At 42.7% G+C, this 14,736-nt stretch overlaps 1 protein-coding gene across 1 annotated transcript in view; it reads left to right on the forward strand.

Annotated features, from left to right (window-relative positions):
• Positions 1 to 14,736, forward strand: part of LOC142487498 (ubiquitin-conjugating enzyme E2 E2) — a 277,270-nt gene that overhangs the window by 220,124 nt on the left and 42,410 nt on the right. Inside the window, exon 4 of the mRNA XM_075586939.1 lies at positions 11,928 to 12,060. Coding sequence (XP_075443054.1) covers positions 11,928 to 12,060 — 133 coding nt within the window. The remainder of the gene's footprint in view (positions 1 to 11,927; positions 12,061 to 14,736) is intronic.

Here is a 14,736-nt window from a genome sequence, read left to right on the forward strand (position 1 = left end):
AGTAGTCGACCACCACAGGCAAGTACCTAGGGGTGGCGGATCTTCATATCTGCCGCTGGCTGTATATATATTTTATTTATATAAAAATAACAAGAAAAGAATTAAAAACTAAACAATAAACTAATAATAATCAATGTAATCTTAAAGGAGCACATGTATAAACTTAATTGTAACTGCTTACAGTATCTTAAGTCACGTGAAAAACTCCTCTTGGATATCACGGACAGTACCATAAAGGTGTCATTAGTGAGAGCTTTTGAATCCAGGTACCTTAAGTCACATGACAACAATAAGTGTCATGGACAGTTCCTGCAGATATTGAAGAATGATCTGGAGAAGGAGTGGCTCAGTGAGTAACGACACTGACTGACACTGAGTTTGTAGCAGGGGAGCTTGGGCAGGTCACTTTATCTCCCTTTGCCTCAAACACCAAAAAAATAGATTGTAAGCTCCACGGGGCAGGGACCTGTTCCTGCAAAATAGCTCTGTAAAGCGCTACGTAAAACTAGCAGCGCTATACAAGAACATGCTATTATTATTATTATTATTTGTATTATTATTATTATAATGACTGATTAATCTAAATTCATAATGTGATTAGACATTGCCAAAACTCAGGCCAAATTTTTCATCAGTTCCAACACTGAAATAGTGTGTACCATATCAAACCGGTTATTTAAATGTTTGAAAGTTAGAGATACGTAAGCATATATCTTACAGCGTCATTGGTAGCCTTTTCAAATTAACACAGAGAAATGGCAGATATAAACATAAGAACTATATAAATTTAGATTGATGAGCCTTGTTGATGACATGCTTGACGACCGGCTTATCATACTCCCCCCTGGTTAAAGCCAACCTGATAGAACAATGTTCTTTAATCCTTCCCCTGAAAGCTCTGTCAGTTTTACCAATTTATACAAGGCCACACTGGCAAAAATAAGATAAATGACTGATGTGGTCAGACAAAAAACATAAACTCTCAGATATGCTAGGGGCTTCCATATCTTTAATTTACAAAGAGGGAAAAGATCCACAATGCTGTACTAGCTACAGACCTATATCCTTAAAAAATATAGATATACAGATATGTTCTAACATTTTAGCAAATAGACTAAAACCCATTCTTCCTTCCCTAATCAGTCAAGATCAGGTGGGATTAATCCCAGGAAGACAAGCCGCAGATAATACAAGAAGAATAATTGACTTAGTGGCTGTGGCCAAAAAAATAATAATATCCCTGCGATGCTTTTTGGGCTCGATGCTATGAAAGCTTTTGATGTGAATTTATCCTATATGAGCTCTGCCTTAAGAGTCTTTGGTCTCGGGGACGGTTTTCTAATGGCGATTCTTTCCTTATATAAAGGCCCTAAGCCTAAAGTAGCATGTCAACGTTTCCCCTCAGACAAGTTTGTTATTAAAATGGGACAAGGCAGGGTTGCCCACTTTCCCCATTAATATTCGCTCTGTGTAGAGAGTCCCTTGCGGCAAACATCAGGAATAATATAAGTATCCAGGTCAGTGTTCAGTCCCATAAATTGGCATTATTCCCGGACAATATTATTCTTACTCTCGCAAAGCCTTTGACCTCACTCCCAAATCTTTTTAGTGTATTATCAAATTTTCACAGAATCTCAAGGTTTAGGATCAACAACTCCAAGTCAGAAGCTCTAAATCAATCTTGTGTCTTTCTGTTTGACATGAGGACTAAGTAAAGAGTATCTGCCTAATTATAATGCTTTATGCATGCTACTATTCACATCCTTCTTGTTATAACCTCTAGCAATGAATTTCTCTGTCATTTTCTTTATTTGCACGGGTCTGCCCTCAAATGTACTGGCAAGCCTGGCGCCTCTGGTAAACTGAGAATACGAGAGCCTTTTCTTTAAATGGACTTTTATTACAAAGATACGCCCTTTCCTCTGTTGCTCGACTGCTAAAACTCTGACTCAGGCCCTCATTCTCTCCCGATTACTGTAACATCCTGCTGTCCGGCCTTCCTGCCTCTCACCTGTCTCGCCTACAATCTATCCTAAAGGCTGCTGCAATAATCACTCTACTTTTTCCTAAATCTGTCTCAGCGTCTCCCCTGCTGAAATCACTCTCCTGGCTACCTATCAAATCCCGCATCTCGCACTCAATTCTCCTCACTTTTAAAGCTTTATACTCTTCTGCCCTCTTTCCCCCTCATCTCAGCCCTAATTTCTCGCTATGCACCATCCCGACTCTTGCGTTCTGCTCAAGGATGCTTTGTCTCTACCCCCTTTGTATCTAAAGCTCTCTCCCGCCTTAAACCTTTCTCACTGACTGCCCCGCACCTCTGGAATGCCCTTCCCCTCAATACCCAACTAGCACCCTCTCTATCCACCTTTAAGACCCACCTTAAAACACACTTGCTTAAAGAAGCATATGAGTAGCACAGAGGCTAATACTATACACATGATATATAAAGCTTGGCCCCCTGCAGACGCACTTACCAGAACGCCCTCCTACTGTACGTTCTTCCTACCTACCAATTAGATTGTAAGCTCCTCGGAGCAGGGACTCCTCTTCCTAAATGTTACTGTAATGTCTGAATCACTTATTCCCATGATCTGTTATTTGTATTATGTTATTTATGATTGTCACGTATATTACTACTGTGAAGCGCTATGTACATTAATGGTGCTATATAAATAAAGACATACAATAGGATGGAAACTAGATGCTAGTAATACTGTATTACGGTCAGTAGCTTTCGTGTAGTTACATGTCAAAACTAGGTTGAGTAATTCCAATAATAATGGAATTGAGGGTACAAGATGAGCCTCCTCCCTCACCTTAAATGTGCCCCTAAACGGGGGAAATCGGTCGTGGTCTTATATTATTAGTTGTACGTATTTTGCGGAATATGTTGTCGCCATATTCATAGATTATAATCATGTTGTGCTTTATTTATGGACTATTGAGCATAGTTACCATAGTTACACATGTTAAAACATTTTTTGAAATACATGCATATTTTATAAGCAAACAGCTGCATTGTTCTGTCTTTGCTCTGATCTTTAATCTAATGCCAGTATTTGGAACATCAATGCAGAAATGATAGTTAAAGTCTTTAAAGAGTACAGCACATGATTACAACAAACAGTAGGTGGATTATTAGGAGAAGAGGTACCTGTTGTGGACTTAATCAATGTAAAAGGAGTAAAACGATATATGAAAAGTCGATAATAAACTGATAACCGACTGAAGTACAGCAATTTAACTCTATGCCTATGGAAGTCTTAAACTTGGTGATTGTAGCAACACATTTTCGAGACTGAATGTGATGCATTTTATTTGGATTACCCTGCATTGCTCCAGGGTCCTGAAGATGCATTCAAGGCTGCGTCCCCAATGCCACGGACCGCGCCCATGCTTGAGAGTGGTGGCGTCACCAACTCTACAAGCATGAGCGTTCGGGTGTCCGGCAACTTTTTCTGTCAGCGGGAGGGTGGGAGGGGGCGTGGCCAAAACACTGACTGGCGCTGATTGGCTGAGGAGGTCATTTGACCCCTCAGCACGCCTGAAAATCAATTTAATTTGTCTCGGCAAGCACCCTGCGCCTGTTAGTATACGTGCGCGTGCCGCGTGAGTGTGCCCGGCCAAGCACGGTCAGCGGCAGCGTGGACGCAGCCTTAAAGTAAAGAATTGCAGACCCCTTATATATAAAGTATATGTTAGGACTGTTGTGTTAAAACCTTTAAATTGCCTACATGCAATTTACTGTACCTAGTTTACAAATGCATTTAAAATCTATTTACACACTCCCAATTATCTATGAATTGTGAACTATGTCATGTGACATCATTTGTTGCATTAACAATCCTCTGAGTAGCATGATGCACCTTTTTTCTGGCATGTACAGTAATTGTGTTTCTTGTGGTACCTTATCTGAGCATAAGGTTAATTTACTTATCAACAGTTACATTAGTTTATGCTATTTATGTGGCAGGTTTCCTCTTCATTTCTTTGATTTCCTATGTTAATATGCAGACCTAGTGTTGCATGCACAGCAAACTATAATTACACTATGTATTTTGTAATCACTTCAGAGTTGCAGGGTCAATGACTTTCCTTTTCATATCTACATGCGTTTTGGGACATGTCTGTCATGGCATGAACTTGTTTTTTCTTACAATTGCTGAGCTTGAAAGTAAGTAATAATGGCTATAGTGAGATGGGCGTTATATAGTTTATAAAGAAATTTGAGTTTTAAAACTAAAATTGTCTTGAGTTTTGTTATTTTTCTAAGACCGCCCCCCCCCGCCCCCCCAGATTAAAATGAGCAATTCAGATTTGCTGAATTTCTAGGAACAACACGCATTTCTGTACCAATATATTCCATGATATGGGGCATAAGTTATAAGGTACTATAAAATGATTGGGCTGGGAGTTGCCTTAGCACAACTTAGTAGCGAATCCATGTCTGTGCTACGAGAGTCTTAGGCCGCGCTTATAGTGTGGCGACAGCGACGCAATGTGTCAAAACAAATGTATTGACACCTTCACGTGCGCTTACAGTAGGAGCGTCGCGACGGCTTGGTCGCGATCGCTGGAAGTCACTTCAATTTGATTTTTCCAGCGACCGCAGTGTGACGGCAGCGTCACCGGCTCTATAAGCGCGGCATTAGGCTGCGTCCATGCTGCCGCAGACCACGCAGAGGCGTCTGCGCGCGGTGCGATCACATTGCCTTACGGCATTTATCGTGCCCATAGACCGCGTGGGCAACAGCAAGAGGGGGCACGCGTTGCGCGAGTAATCAGTTGAAACTGATTTCTCGACGGGCCGGTCACGTGAGCGATTCGCCCAATAAGAGCGAACCAGCTCGGTGAAGTCACTGACACGACTCCCAATGGCACATCTAGCATGTCCGAAAAACGCACCTGCTTCATGCGGGTGACGTCCCGGTCGCGCACGCCTCCTCGCGGGCGAAGTCTGTATGGACACAGCCTTACAATCGACATGAAAAATGATAAACAGAAACACAAGGTGTAGAGGAGTTGAGATGCCTTAGCTGCTTGAAGCGAGCTTACAAGGTGAGAGGCATATATTTCTCTCCTAACATCTAACCGCAGAAGAATGAAGGTTGGGAGGCAGAGACCAAACAAAAGGATCTTGTGGACGGCTGCAGGCTTACAGTCACTTTTTGTTTTTGTTTTTTTACATTGACTCAACCCAGGCTCATTAACGGCCCCACCGATCTGATTTCTCTCTCCTATACAGTTTTTTTGTGCTATGCCAATAAGACACCTTCTGGCATTAGAAGATAACTTTGAGCCCATTCCTTTGAAATGGTCGTAAGGTTTTGTCTGGCAAACGGTGCCTTACGGCATAGCACTGCTTCGTAAATATGGGACAGTTGAGACAAAATCTGGTTTGGAATAAAGACCGGTGAAGGTGTAATTAAAGCCGGGCATGTTTAAGGTGGAGTTGAGGAAAAATGTCAGAAGAGCATTTTTCCTTTCATTTTTCTGTGCCATCTTCATCATACTGTATACTGTACTGTCAAATTATCCAGCTTTTTTACATTTTTGTTTTATTTGAGATACATTTGGATGTATTTCAAATTTTATGTGGTCCCTCACTATAGCATTATTATTTGGTTTAATTATGGTTTTGTTTAAATACCCGCAAATTAAAAACAGCATGCTTTATATAATCTGTGGGGGTGTTGTTCTTTTTGGAGTCAGGTTTTTGTATGTATGTACTGTATATACAAAGCATTGTATATATATTATGTTTCATGCACAGTGGGTGTTATTCGTTAAATTGTAAGTGCGGATCGGGCACTACCACATAGAAATTCCCATTGACTTGAAAGTTTTGCCCAATTGACACTGTCGCACTCTAATAAATAACTCCCAATGGGCCCCTTCATGCGACACAGGTTGATCGTGTTTTGCACAAGGCACAAGAAAAGCTAGTGCTGTGATTCAAACCAAGGATTTCACTTCAAGGACAGCGTTTCACTCTTTTTACCAGCTAATGGAGGTAATTGGGCATGTAAAGCTTGGGCTGCTAAAATAGAATATATAGTACTATTGCACATCATTGCATAAGCCCCAATAAGTGGTTTTCCCTGTGTTTGTTCATATATTTGAACTGCACTGGAAAGAAGATTGCACTCTGTTACTGAGTGTCCTGTGAGCTTGTTTTATGTATACAAAGCTTGAGCCCTAATTATGTGGAAATTCATTTGCTTTGCTATGTGACAAAATGTGCCCTGTTTATCCTCTAAGTAAACTGGGCAGCTTTTTGTAAACTAAGAAACAGAATCTATTGAGTGCAATAAATCAGGGAAGATCTAAAAGTATAGAAATAGCTCATTTTCACAGCTTTATTTCCTGTTCCTCTCAATGTCAGTTAGGAAATGGCCAATTGTAGATTCATTGATGTGGGTGAACACACCGAAACACAGAATTTGATGGCAGAGAAAAGCCACCTGGCCCGCCTATAAATGTATATAGTATGAGATCTCTTGTGGCCCTTTTGAAATGTGCTTGGGATGCAGAGCACTTGTTAGAGCAGCAGTCCAGGTTGCAGTTTGTATTTGTATTATTTATTGTAGTTATAGGATTGAAGTAGGGGGTCTCAGCTGAATCCCATTAATTTCCGCTCCAGGGACCCCATGCTTCTCGAGATCCTTACCTCCGTAGCGGGAGCCAATATCTCTGCAGGTAGCTTCGACGGGGCTTGTTGGGGCTCATATAATGGCAGCTTAAATGACCCGCAGGCCAATAGGAAGCTGTGACGTCATCCCTTGCGATACCGGCAGCACCTACGGAGGCGGTAAGTATCTCTAGAACGCGGTTCAGCTCCAGAGACACCCTGCTTCAATGTTAGAACTAAAAAATAAAAGAAATATAAACTGCAACCTGGAGTACAAGTTAAAAAATATTACAAGAGCATAAAGGTCCAAATTCACTATATGTTGCTAAGCTTTAGCTCAGCGGTGCGCAAACTGGGGGGCGCAAGGTTGTTCAGGAGGGGCGCGACGGTTTCAGAGGCCCCGCGCTCTTCCCCCAAGGCATTTAAATGAACTACGGGGGATCGCGTGAGGCCTCTGCAAATTCACTTACCTTCTCTTCGGCGGTGCGTCGCCATGGCAACATGACGTCACATGACCCTGCGGCGTCATTGGACGCCGAAGAGAAGGTAAGGGAGGGGGGCGCAGGCAGGGAAGGACGCAGGCAGGGGGGCGCAGCAGGGAAAGATTGCGCACCCCTGCTTTAGCAGACTGCTATGTTTTCACCCATAGTGATATCTATGTTTTCCTTGCTTTATTCATTATATAATCTTAAATAAACTTTCTGTGTAATGTATTGTTTGTTGTAATCGTGCCTGGTATTTAGATGACCTGGATTTGAAGTGTTCAGGGTTTTTTGGGGAAACTACACTGACCCCTTCACCTTTCTAACAGTGAAAGGATTTACTAACCAGTCTTGTGCACGTAATGTCTGCTAATATAGTAACTACGGATTGAGCTTTCTAAAAACTGTGTAGGTGGTTTTAATTATTCATTACTCTGTTTTTCCTTATAGCATTCCCAGCTGTGCTTTATTATTCAAAGGTTAATGCAAACTGAGCTGGAGATGAGCAAGTTAACCCTTGCCATTCAGGGAAGCCTGCAAGACCAGGCTCGGCTGCACCCTCTGGTATTAAAGCAGGAAAACATGTGAGATTGTGTGTCTGTGTATGTGTGTCTGAGTGTGTGTATATACACATACATAAACACAGCTCGACAAATGCACTCGCCCACTTGCCTGGAGCGAGTGCATTTGGCCCACTGTCGAGTGCTTACCGGCGGTGGATGCAGCGGCGTGGTGCAGCGTCTCCTGGCATTCTTCTGCAAGTCCTGCGTCTCCCCCTCCAACTCCCGTCAAAATGGCTGTGCAGCTTGAAATTACGTGTGTGTGTGTGTGTGTGTGTGTGTGTGTGTGTGTGTATAATCTGTAGTTTTAGATAAGTGATTTGTATACAAACAAATATGTATCTCTTTATATATATATCGCCCACAATGTCCTTGGCCCTTTATAAAAGAGACAATGATAATACAATCCGTGCAAACACAATTAGACAACAAGCAAGGAAATCCCTGCCCCACCGACCTTACAATACATGTAATTAAACTTGTCTGCTAGGAATATTTTATTACAATGATTAATTACATGAGTTTGTTTTTTTTATTTATTTTTTAAATAAAGTAAAGATCAAGTACAAATAAGCAATACTATAGGCAGGTGAGTGTTTTAAGCATCTGAGAATTAGCATTGTTGTGGGGTGAACTCAAGGTAGTGCATTTTATAATCAGGACTATTGTGTGTCTTCTGAACACTTAAAAGGCTAACACCTGAAATTATATGGGAGAATAGCCTTAGATCTGATTTTCATTTTTGAGTGAGCAATGCGAATTAATCATAACTATGATACACTTGTCAGTGTATTCTTGGAAGGAACATAGATTACCATTTTCCCTCTCAATCTTTCCCCAGCAGTTTTTTTCTCACAATGTGTATGCAATTTGGGACACACATTATCGTACTAGCATTAAAGTAATCAAAGCTGATCTCATGAATAAGGTTTTAAAAACACATCGATATCTAGCTGAGATGTGTCTTTGGCTACAGCACAGGATTCTACATTAAATTAATCAGTTTGCAATATGTCTGGATCAGACTTTGCTCTCCAAACTGTAAGCAGAAATAGATTTTAGGTGTAACACACTTTCCCCCAACCCCTCTCTGGAAGATGTACTACTGGTTACTGCTGTTTGTGGTGCGGTCATACCTGTGAGGGTCCAGGAGAGCTGAGTGGTCTGTGATGGTGTGGGGAACAGGGACAGTCCAGAACAGACTTCTTTCACACCCCTGCCCAATAGACTGTAGACTCAGGCATGGGTATATAAAACAAAGGGCTTTATTTGAGAAGTCACTGCAGATGGAATACGGTGGATGCAGCTGGATGTCAGAGGGTCACAGGACTCTGGATGGTGCTGGGCTCTGGTAGTCTTGAGGCCTCTGATCTCTCTTTTACCAGCCATCCCAAGAGGGACTGACTGGCATGTCTCACTCCCAGCCGGGAGGAGCAGCACACACCTCCTCTCCCTAGGAGGGGTGGAAGAGAACTCCTATAATTTACTGTAGCACTTCCCTTCTGGTGCATCAGAGATGGAGGGCACAAGGTCTGCACCACTATTGGCTGTACACACACCCTGAGTCACCACCAATTCTGTCACTCAGAGAGTCAGCATGAGGGGGGGAGGGGTCAATGCCCCTAGGATAGCCTGCCACAGCCTGTAGCTATCAGGACCTACATGACAGGAGGCATAGAAGCAGTCTGGACCAGCCATGCTACATAGGAGATGAAGCATTTCTAATTCTGCAATCACTGAACACCTCACTGAACACTTTTTTTTTTAACCAAATAGATACAAATTTAAAAAAAAAATGTTATATTTACATACGTTGGAATATGTATCAAAATGGTGATCTAGATTAGTGGCATATGTATGAATTGCTTTTGTTTCTTACGTTCGGTGCAAAGCTGTAAACTCCGACCTGGTAGATTTGTATTTGAGGTAAAGAGAATGGAATGCTAGTGTAAAACAATATGATGGGTGTGCAGTCTAGTTTTTATCTGCTTCTCTGCAAAGCATACACTTTGATTGTCAAAATCAAAGCCTATGTCTATATCATGACAGGGTGGGAGGTGTGGCCAGAGTTCTACCAAAGGTTTGACCCAACTTCTGTGTCCGACGTCCGAGTGCCATTGGGCATAGCCGTACCCCCCATAGGCAAAATTCTTAGATAGGGGGGGGTAGGGGAGATACATAGGGAGGATTGAGTGAGAGAAGGGAGGGGTTAGGGGAGGGGGTGTTAAGTGAGAGAAGAGGGAGAGGGGTTGAGGGGGAGAGATACATTGGGAGGGAAGGGGGTGGGAAGGAAGAGGAGAAAGTGAGTGAGGGGCGGTAGAAAGGGGGTGTGTGAGAAGGGCAAAAAATAGAAAGCGAGCAGATGTGTGAGGGGGAAGGGGAGGGGAAGGAAGTAGTGGGGGGCGGAGAAAGTAAGTGGGGGAAGAAAGGGAATGTGAGAAGGTGGAAAGAAATAGTGTCAGAGCGTGAGGTGGTGTGTGTGTGTGTGTGTGTGTGTGTGTGTGTGTGTGTGTGTGTGTGTGTGTGTGTGTGTGTGTGTGTGTGTGTGTGTGTGTGTGTGTGTGTGTGTGTGTGTGTGTGTGTGTGTGTGTGTGTGCACTCGCAGGGCTGCTGACTCGTGGGCCCATGTGGAAACCCTTGTCCTGGGCTCTGCTGACATTTAAATTACATCAAGATAAAATGGTAAAAATAGGCCTGAAGTTGTCAATTTAATATTGCCTTGTAACCCACACACAGAAATATACTTTTTTCATGGAAAGCAAAGGGGGCCATGTACCAAGTCAGTGTTGCCCAACCCCAGTCCTCAAGTACCCCTAACAGTTCACATTTTAACTATATCCTCATATTAGCCTCATATCTTCAATCGTTTTGACCACCAGTCCTCAAGGCCCCCCAACAGGTCAGGTTTTCAGAATATCCTTGCTTCAGCACAGGTGGCTCAGTCTTTGACTGAACCAGCTGTGCTGAAGCAGCGATATCCTGAAAACATTGACTGTTACGGGTACTTGAGGACTGGAGTTAGGAAACACTACGGCAACATTGGTAGGGTACATTAAATAAATATCTACACTGGACATTTTGTCAGATTGCAATCCAAGTTCGTAATAAGATACCTTGTGAAGTGTTATGGTGTTTAGATATTTTGGTTTTAACTGTCTGTTGTGAAATAAAGTGATGTATGTCTAATATGGAGACACTGAATATATAACTGTATCATTTTGGGATGTATCTAGTTCAGTGGATTCATCCTATGATACTATTCTTTCCTAAGCATGCACAACACTTAGGCTGCGCTGTGGTGTGCGTGACGAAACCCGTATTTAGCGGGAGCGGTTTTTGGCCAAGGTAGATGTGACATGGGGTCGTGTCTAGGGGCGTGTCTGATGTCACAGAGCTGGTTTGCCTTCATTGGGCGAACCGCTCACGTGACCTGGCCTTCGCGCCCAGGAATCAGTTTGAACTGACCTGCTGTCGCACGCACGGTCTATGGGCGCGATCATTGCCTTAAGGCAATGTGATCGCGCAGCGCGCACGCCTCCGCGCGGTCTTCGGCAGCATGGACGCCACCTTCTGTAAAATTATGCTCCCTGGATGTTGAGCTCGCGCCTTTTTTCTGTGTTAATTTTGTGCTTGTAATTGCTGAATTCAGTGATATTTTTTTAAATTGATGATCTTCTGGGAATAAACTGTTTTATTTAAGAATATAAAATGAGATCACAATATTTGGCTTAGATATTTTTGATTATTCCATCCTTAGATGCAGAAAACAATAGTAGAAATAAATACATTCTCCTATCCATTTATTTTGTTATAGTTCTGTGCATTCTAATGTTACAGTATGTAAAGTCTTACATACAGTACATGAATGTCGCATCAAAAACTATATCAACTACGTTGCATGCTGGCCAACCTCCCGCATTTAGAGGTTGTCTGATAAAAAGTTATTTTAAACTATTCAGTTTTATGAAGTTCTTTAATCCCAATATTTTAGGTGCTTATTCTATAAGGTGTGATGGCGCTGATAATCAGTGGGGCTTTCCTTGCGATTTGCAGTTTTACCTTAATGCCTAATAAACCTTGGGGGGGGGGGGGGCAGGGATCTGAAGGGCAACAACATAAGTGTCATTCTGTAAACTAGCAGATTCATTTTGAATGATAAGTATTGAATTCGTGAAATGTCATTTTTTTTTTCTTCATAAATGTGTTTATATCAAGCCTAATGCCACTTTATTTCTTGCTTTGCTGTTATAGTGCCGGACCCAAAGGTGATAACATATATGAGTGGAGATCAACCATACTAGGGCCTCCTGGATCTGTTTACGAGGGAGGCGTTTTCTTCCTTGATATTGCATTCTCACCAGACTACCCTTTTAAGCCACCCAAGGTTAGTAAAACTGTTTAAAATAAACTCGTACTGCCATTAAAGCATTTGTTTTCCTTCTACATTCTGCTGATCTGAAATCCAACATAAGATTCTTCAATAACTGTTCATTGATGTCTTTCCATGTTTTATGATGCTAATTAATCTCCATGCGAAAATAGTTTCTTGTTTATATATATATATCAATATATAAGGCATTCAATGCAGAGTGATTTATTGCAGTCCCTTCTGGTAGGGGTGCGCAAAGTTTTCTTCCTGCGCTCCCGTGCCTTCTCTCCCCCCGCCCTTCTTGGCTCCAGCGTCAAATGTGATGTCACGTGACCCAGCGGCGTCATTTGACGTGGGTTGCCATGATGACGCGTCACTGGGCGGCAAGGTAAGTGAAGTTACAGAGGTCTCACGCGATCCCAGGCATTTAATTTAAATGCCTTTGGGGAAGCGAGGGGTCTCTGTAACCGCCGCACCCCCGAGAAAGTCTCACCCCCCACTTTGCGCACCCCGGCCTTACAGCACTGAAAGCAGCTATCATGATTTTAAAAACAAGGATTTAAAACAAGTGTTCATGTCTGGGTGAAAAAGTGAAAGCTCACAGGTTTTGGTTAAATATTTTAAGTATGGCAGCAGAAGACTGGTATCCTGATCCATACAGCGTGGGGTTTTGTTTTTTGTTTTTTAACCCTTAAGGGGCGTGGCCAGTATTTTGTCTGAGTTTGGGCATTTCGGGTTTGTGCTGGGGCACTGTTGGCGCCTCCAGAGGGAATTAGTGCATACTAAGAAGTGTCCTGGTAATGAATACAGTCTGAGACAACATTATACACTAACACTGCATGTAACCAGAGTATAACCTGACCACACTATACACTGCTCTGAGTATAACAAGATTTCGTCAAAATCTAGGGGGAGCATGGGAGAATTCAACAAAAAAGGAAGACCACAACTAAGTGCAGATGTAGATATCAAGTGAATTAATAAAATATCTCGGCTCCTATGTGATGCCTACTCACGATGTGGCAGGTTGTTATGGGCACATCAAAATCTTTGGTAATCTGTTCTTTGGGGATAGAGTTGTTGGTACAATATGTGCAGTGATAAAAAGCATGTAACACAAAATAGTGTAAGGTGCTCAACGTCGTAATTAGTTCACTGCCACAGCTTCCTCGGTTGTCGTCAGTGGTACCGGAGCTGAGTCCCAGCCCTGCTGGTCGCTCTCCTGGGCTCCTTGGAGTCTTCTCCCCATTCCTCCAGCGGGTATCTGTGGTCCGGAGCAGCATCTCAGCCCTACCGGCATCTTTCTGGTTTCAGACTTTTGGCTGGATAACGTTTCTACAGATGTAGACTGTCTTGGAGGCTAACAGTCACTTGAAGTGATGGATCGGAGCCTAGAGAGGGCTGAGACGCTGCTCCGGACCACAGATTCCCGCTGGAGAAACTGGGCGAAGACGTCAAGGAGCCCAGGAGAGCAACCGGCAGGGCTGGGATTCAGTTCCGGTACCACTGACGACAACCAAGGAAGTGGTGGCGTTGAGATAGTCACGACGTCGAGCACCTGTACACTATTTTGTGTTACATGCTTTTTATTACTGCACATATTGTACCAACAATTCGATCCCCAAAGAACAGCAGATTACCAAAGTTTTTGATGTGACCATAACAACCTGCCACATCGTGAGTAAGTAGGCATCACATAGGGGCCGAGACATTTTATTAATTCACTTGATATCTACATCTGCACTTAGCTGTGGTCTTTAGAAATCTTGAATCTACTAGGACCAGAAAGACAGGCCCTACGAGAGGGTCAGAGCAGGAAGTTACGACATTTATATTTATTCATTTTCACTGTGCACTTATCACATTGTGTATTTCATAAAGTCACAAAGTATATATTTTTATTTAAATATTTTTGTCACTTGAATACAGGACTAATTATATTAGGTGTGTGGGAGCGCTTAATTTTTCACATTGTTTACTGAGTATAACAAGCCTGCACTATTAACTGACATTGATTCATGTTAAATTAATAAAGGAGCATTCGCACACACAAAATACATTACCACGAGCAACTAAAACACTGCAGCACAATATACGAACACAGGACACATGGGGGGTGGGAGGTAAGTGGTGCACATGAGATGAGTGGGAAACACATGGGGGAGTACAGTGGGGGGGTGACTGATATCGGGGCGCAGTATCTCTGGGTGCATTGGGACTCCTATCATTGCTGTCCTCCCCGGTGTGGCCTGAAACCGTGGGAGCTCATAGAAGGTGGTGAGTGAGGGAGGAGGATGTTGTGGCACGTACTGTGTAGCCTATGCATTGTATTCTCGGGACTCAATCACTCAGTGCCATGGGGCTTGCATCACTCTGTCACCCTATAACACTGTGTTGGGTTCTCTTGAACTGAAGAGTTAAGATTGTTTATCACAAAATATTTCCGGTTGAATATACAAAACGTGTTTACTTAGTGGTGGAATAGCTAATACAGTTTTATCACTGGACAGTCTCTACAAAGGCATATAGATTAGTTGGTGGAAGTATGAATGGGAAAGTGGCATTGGATGACAGTTGGAAGAAAGCAATACCATGACCTCAAAGGTACAGATTTGTAGGATTCGAACCTAGAAGATGCACTGTATTATTGGAGAGTTTTAAATAATACAAGGTACAACGGTGCAAGGAACA

Source organism: Ascaphus truei, chromosome 2, assembly GCF_040206685.1.
Source record: "Ascaphus truei isolate aAscTru1 chromosome 2, aAscTru1.hap1, whole genome shotgun sequence".
NCBI lineage: Eukaryota > Metazoa > Chordata > Amphibia > Anura > Ascaphidae > Ascaphus > Ascaphus truei.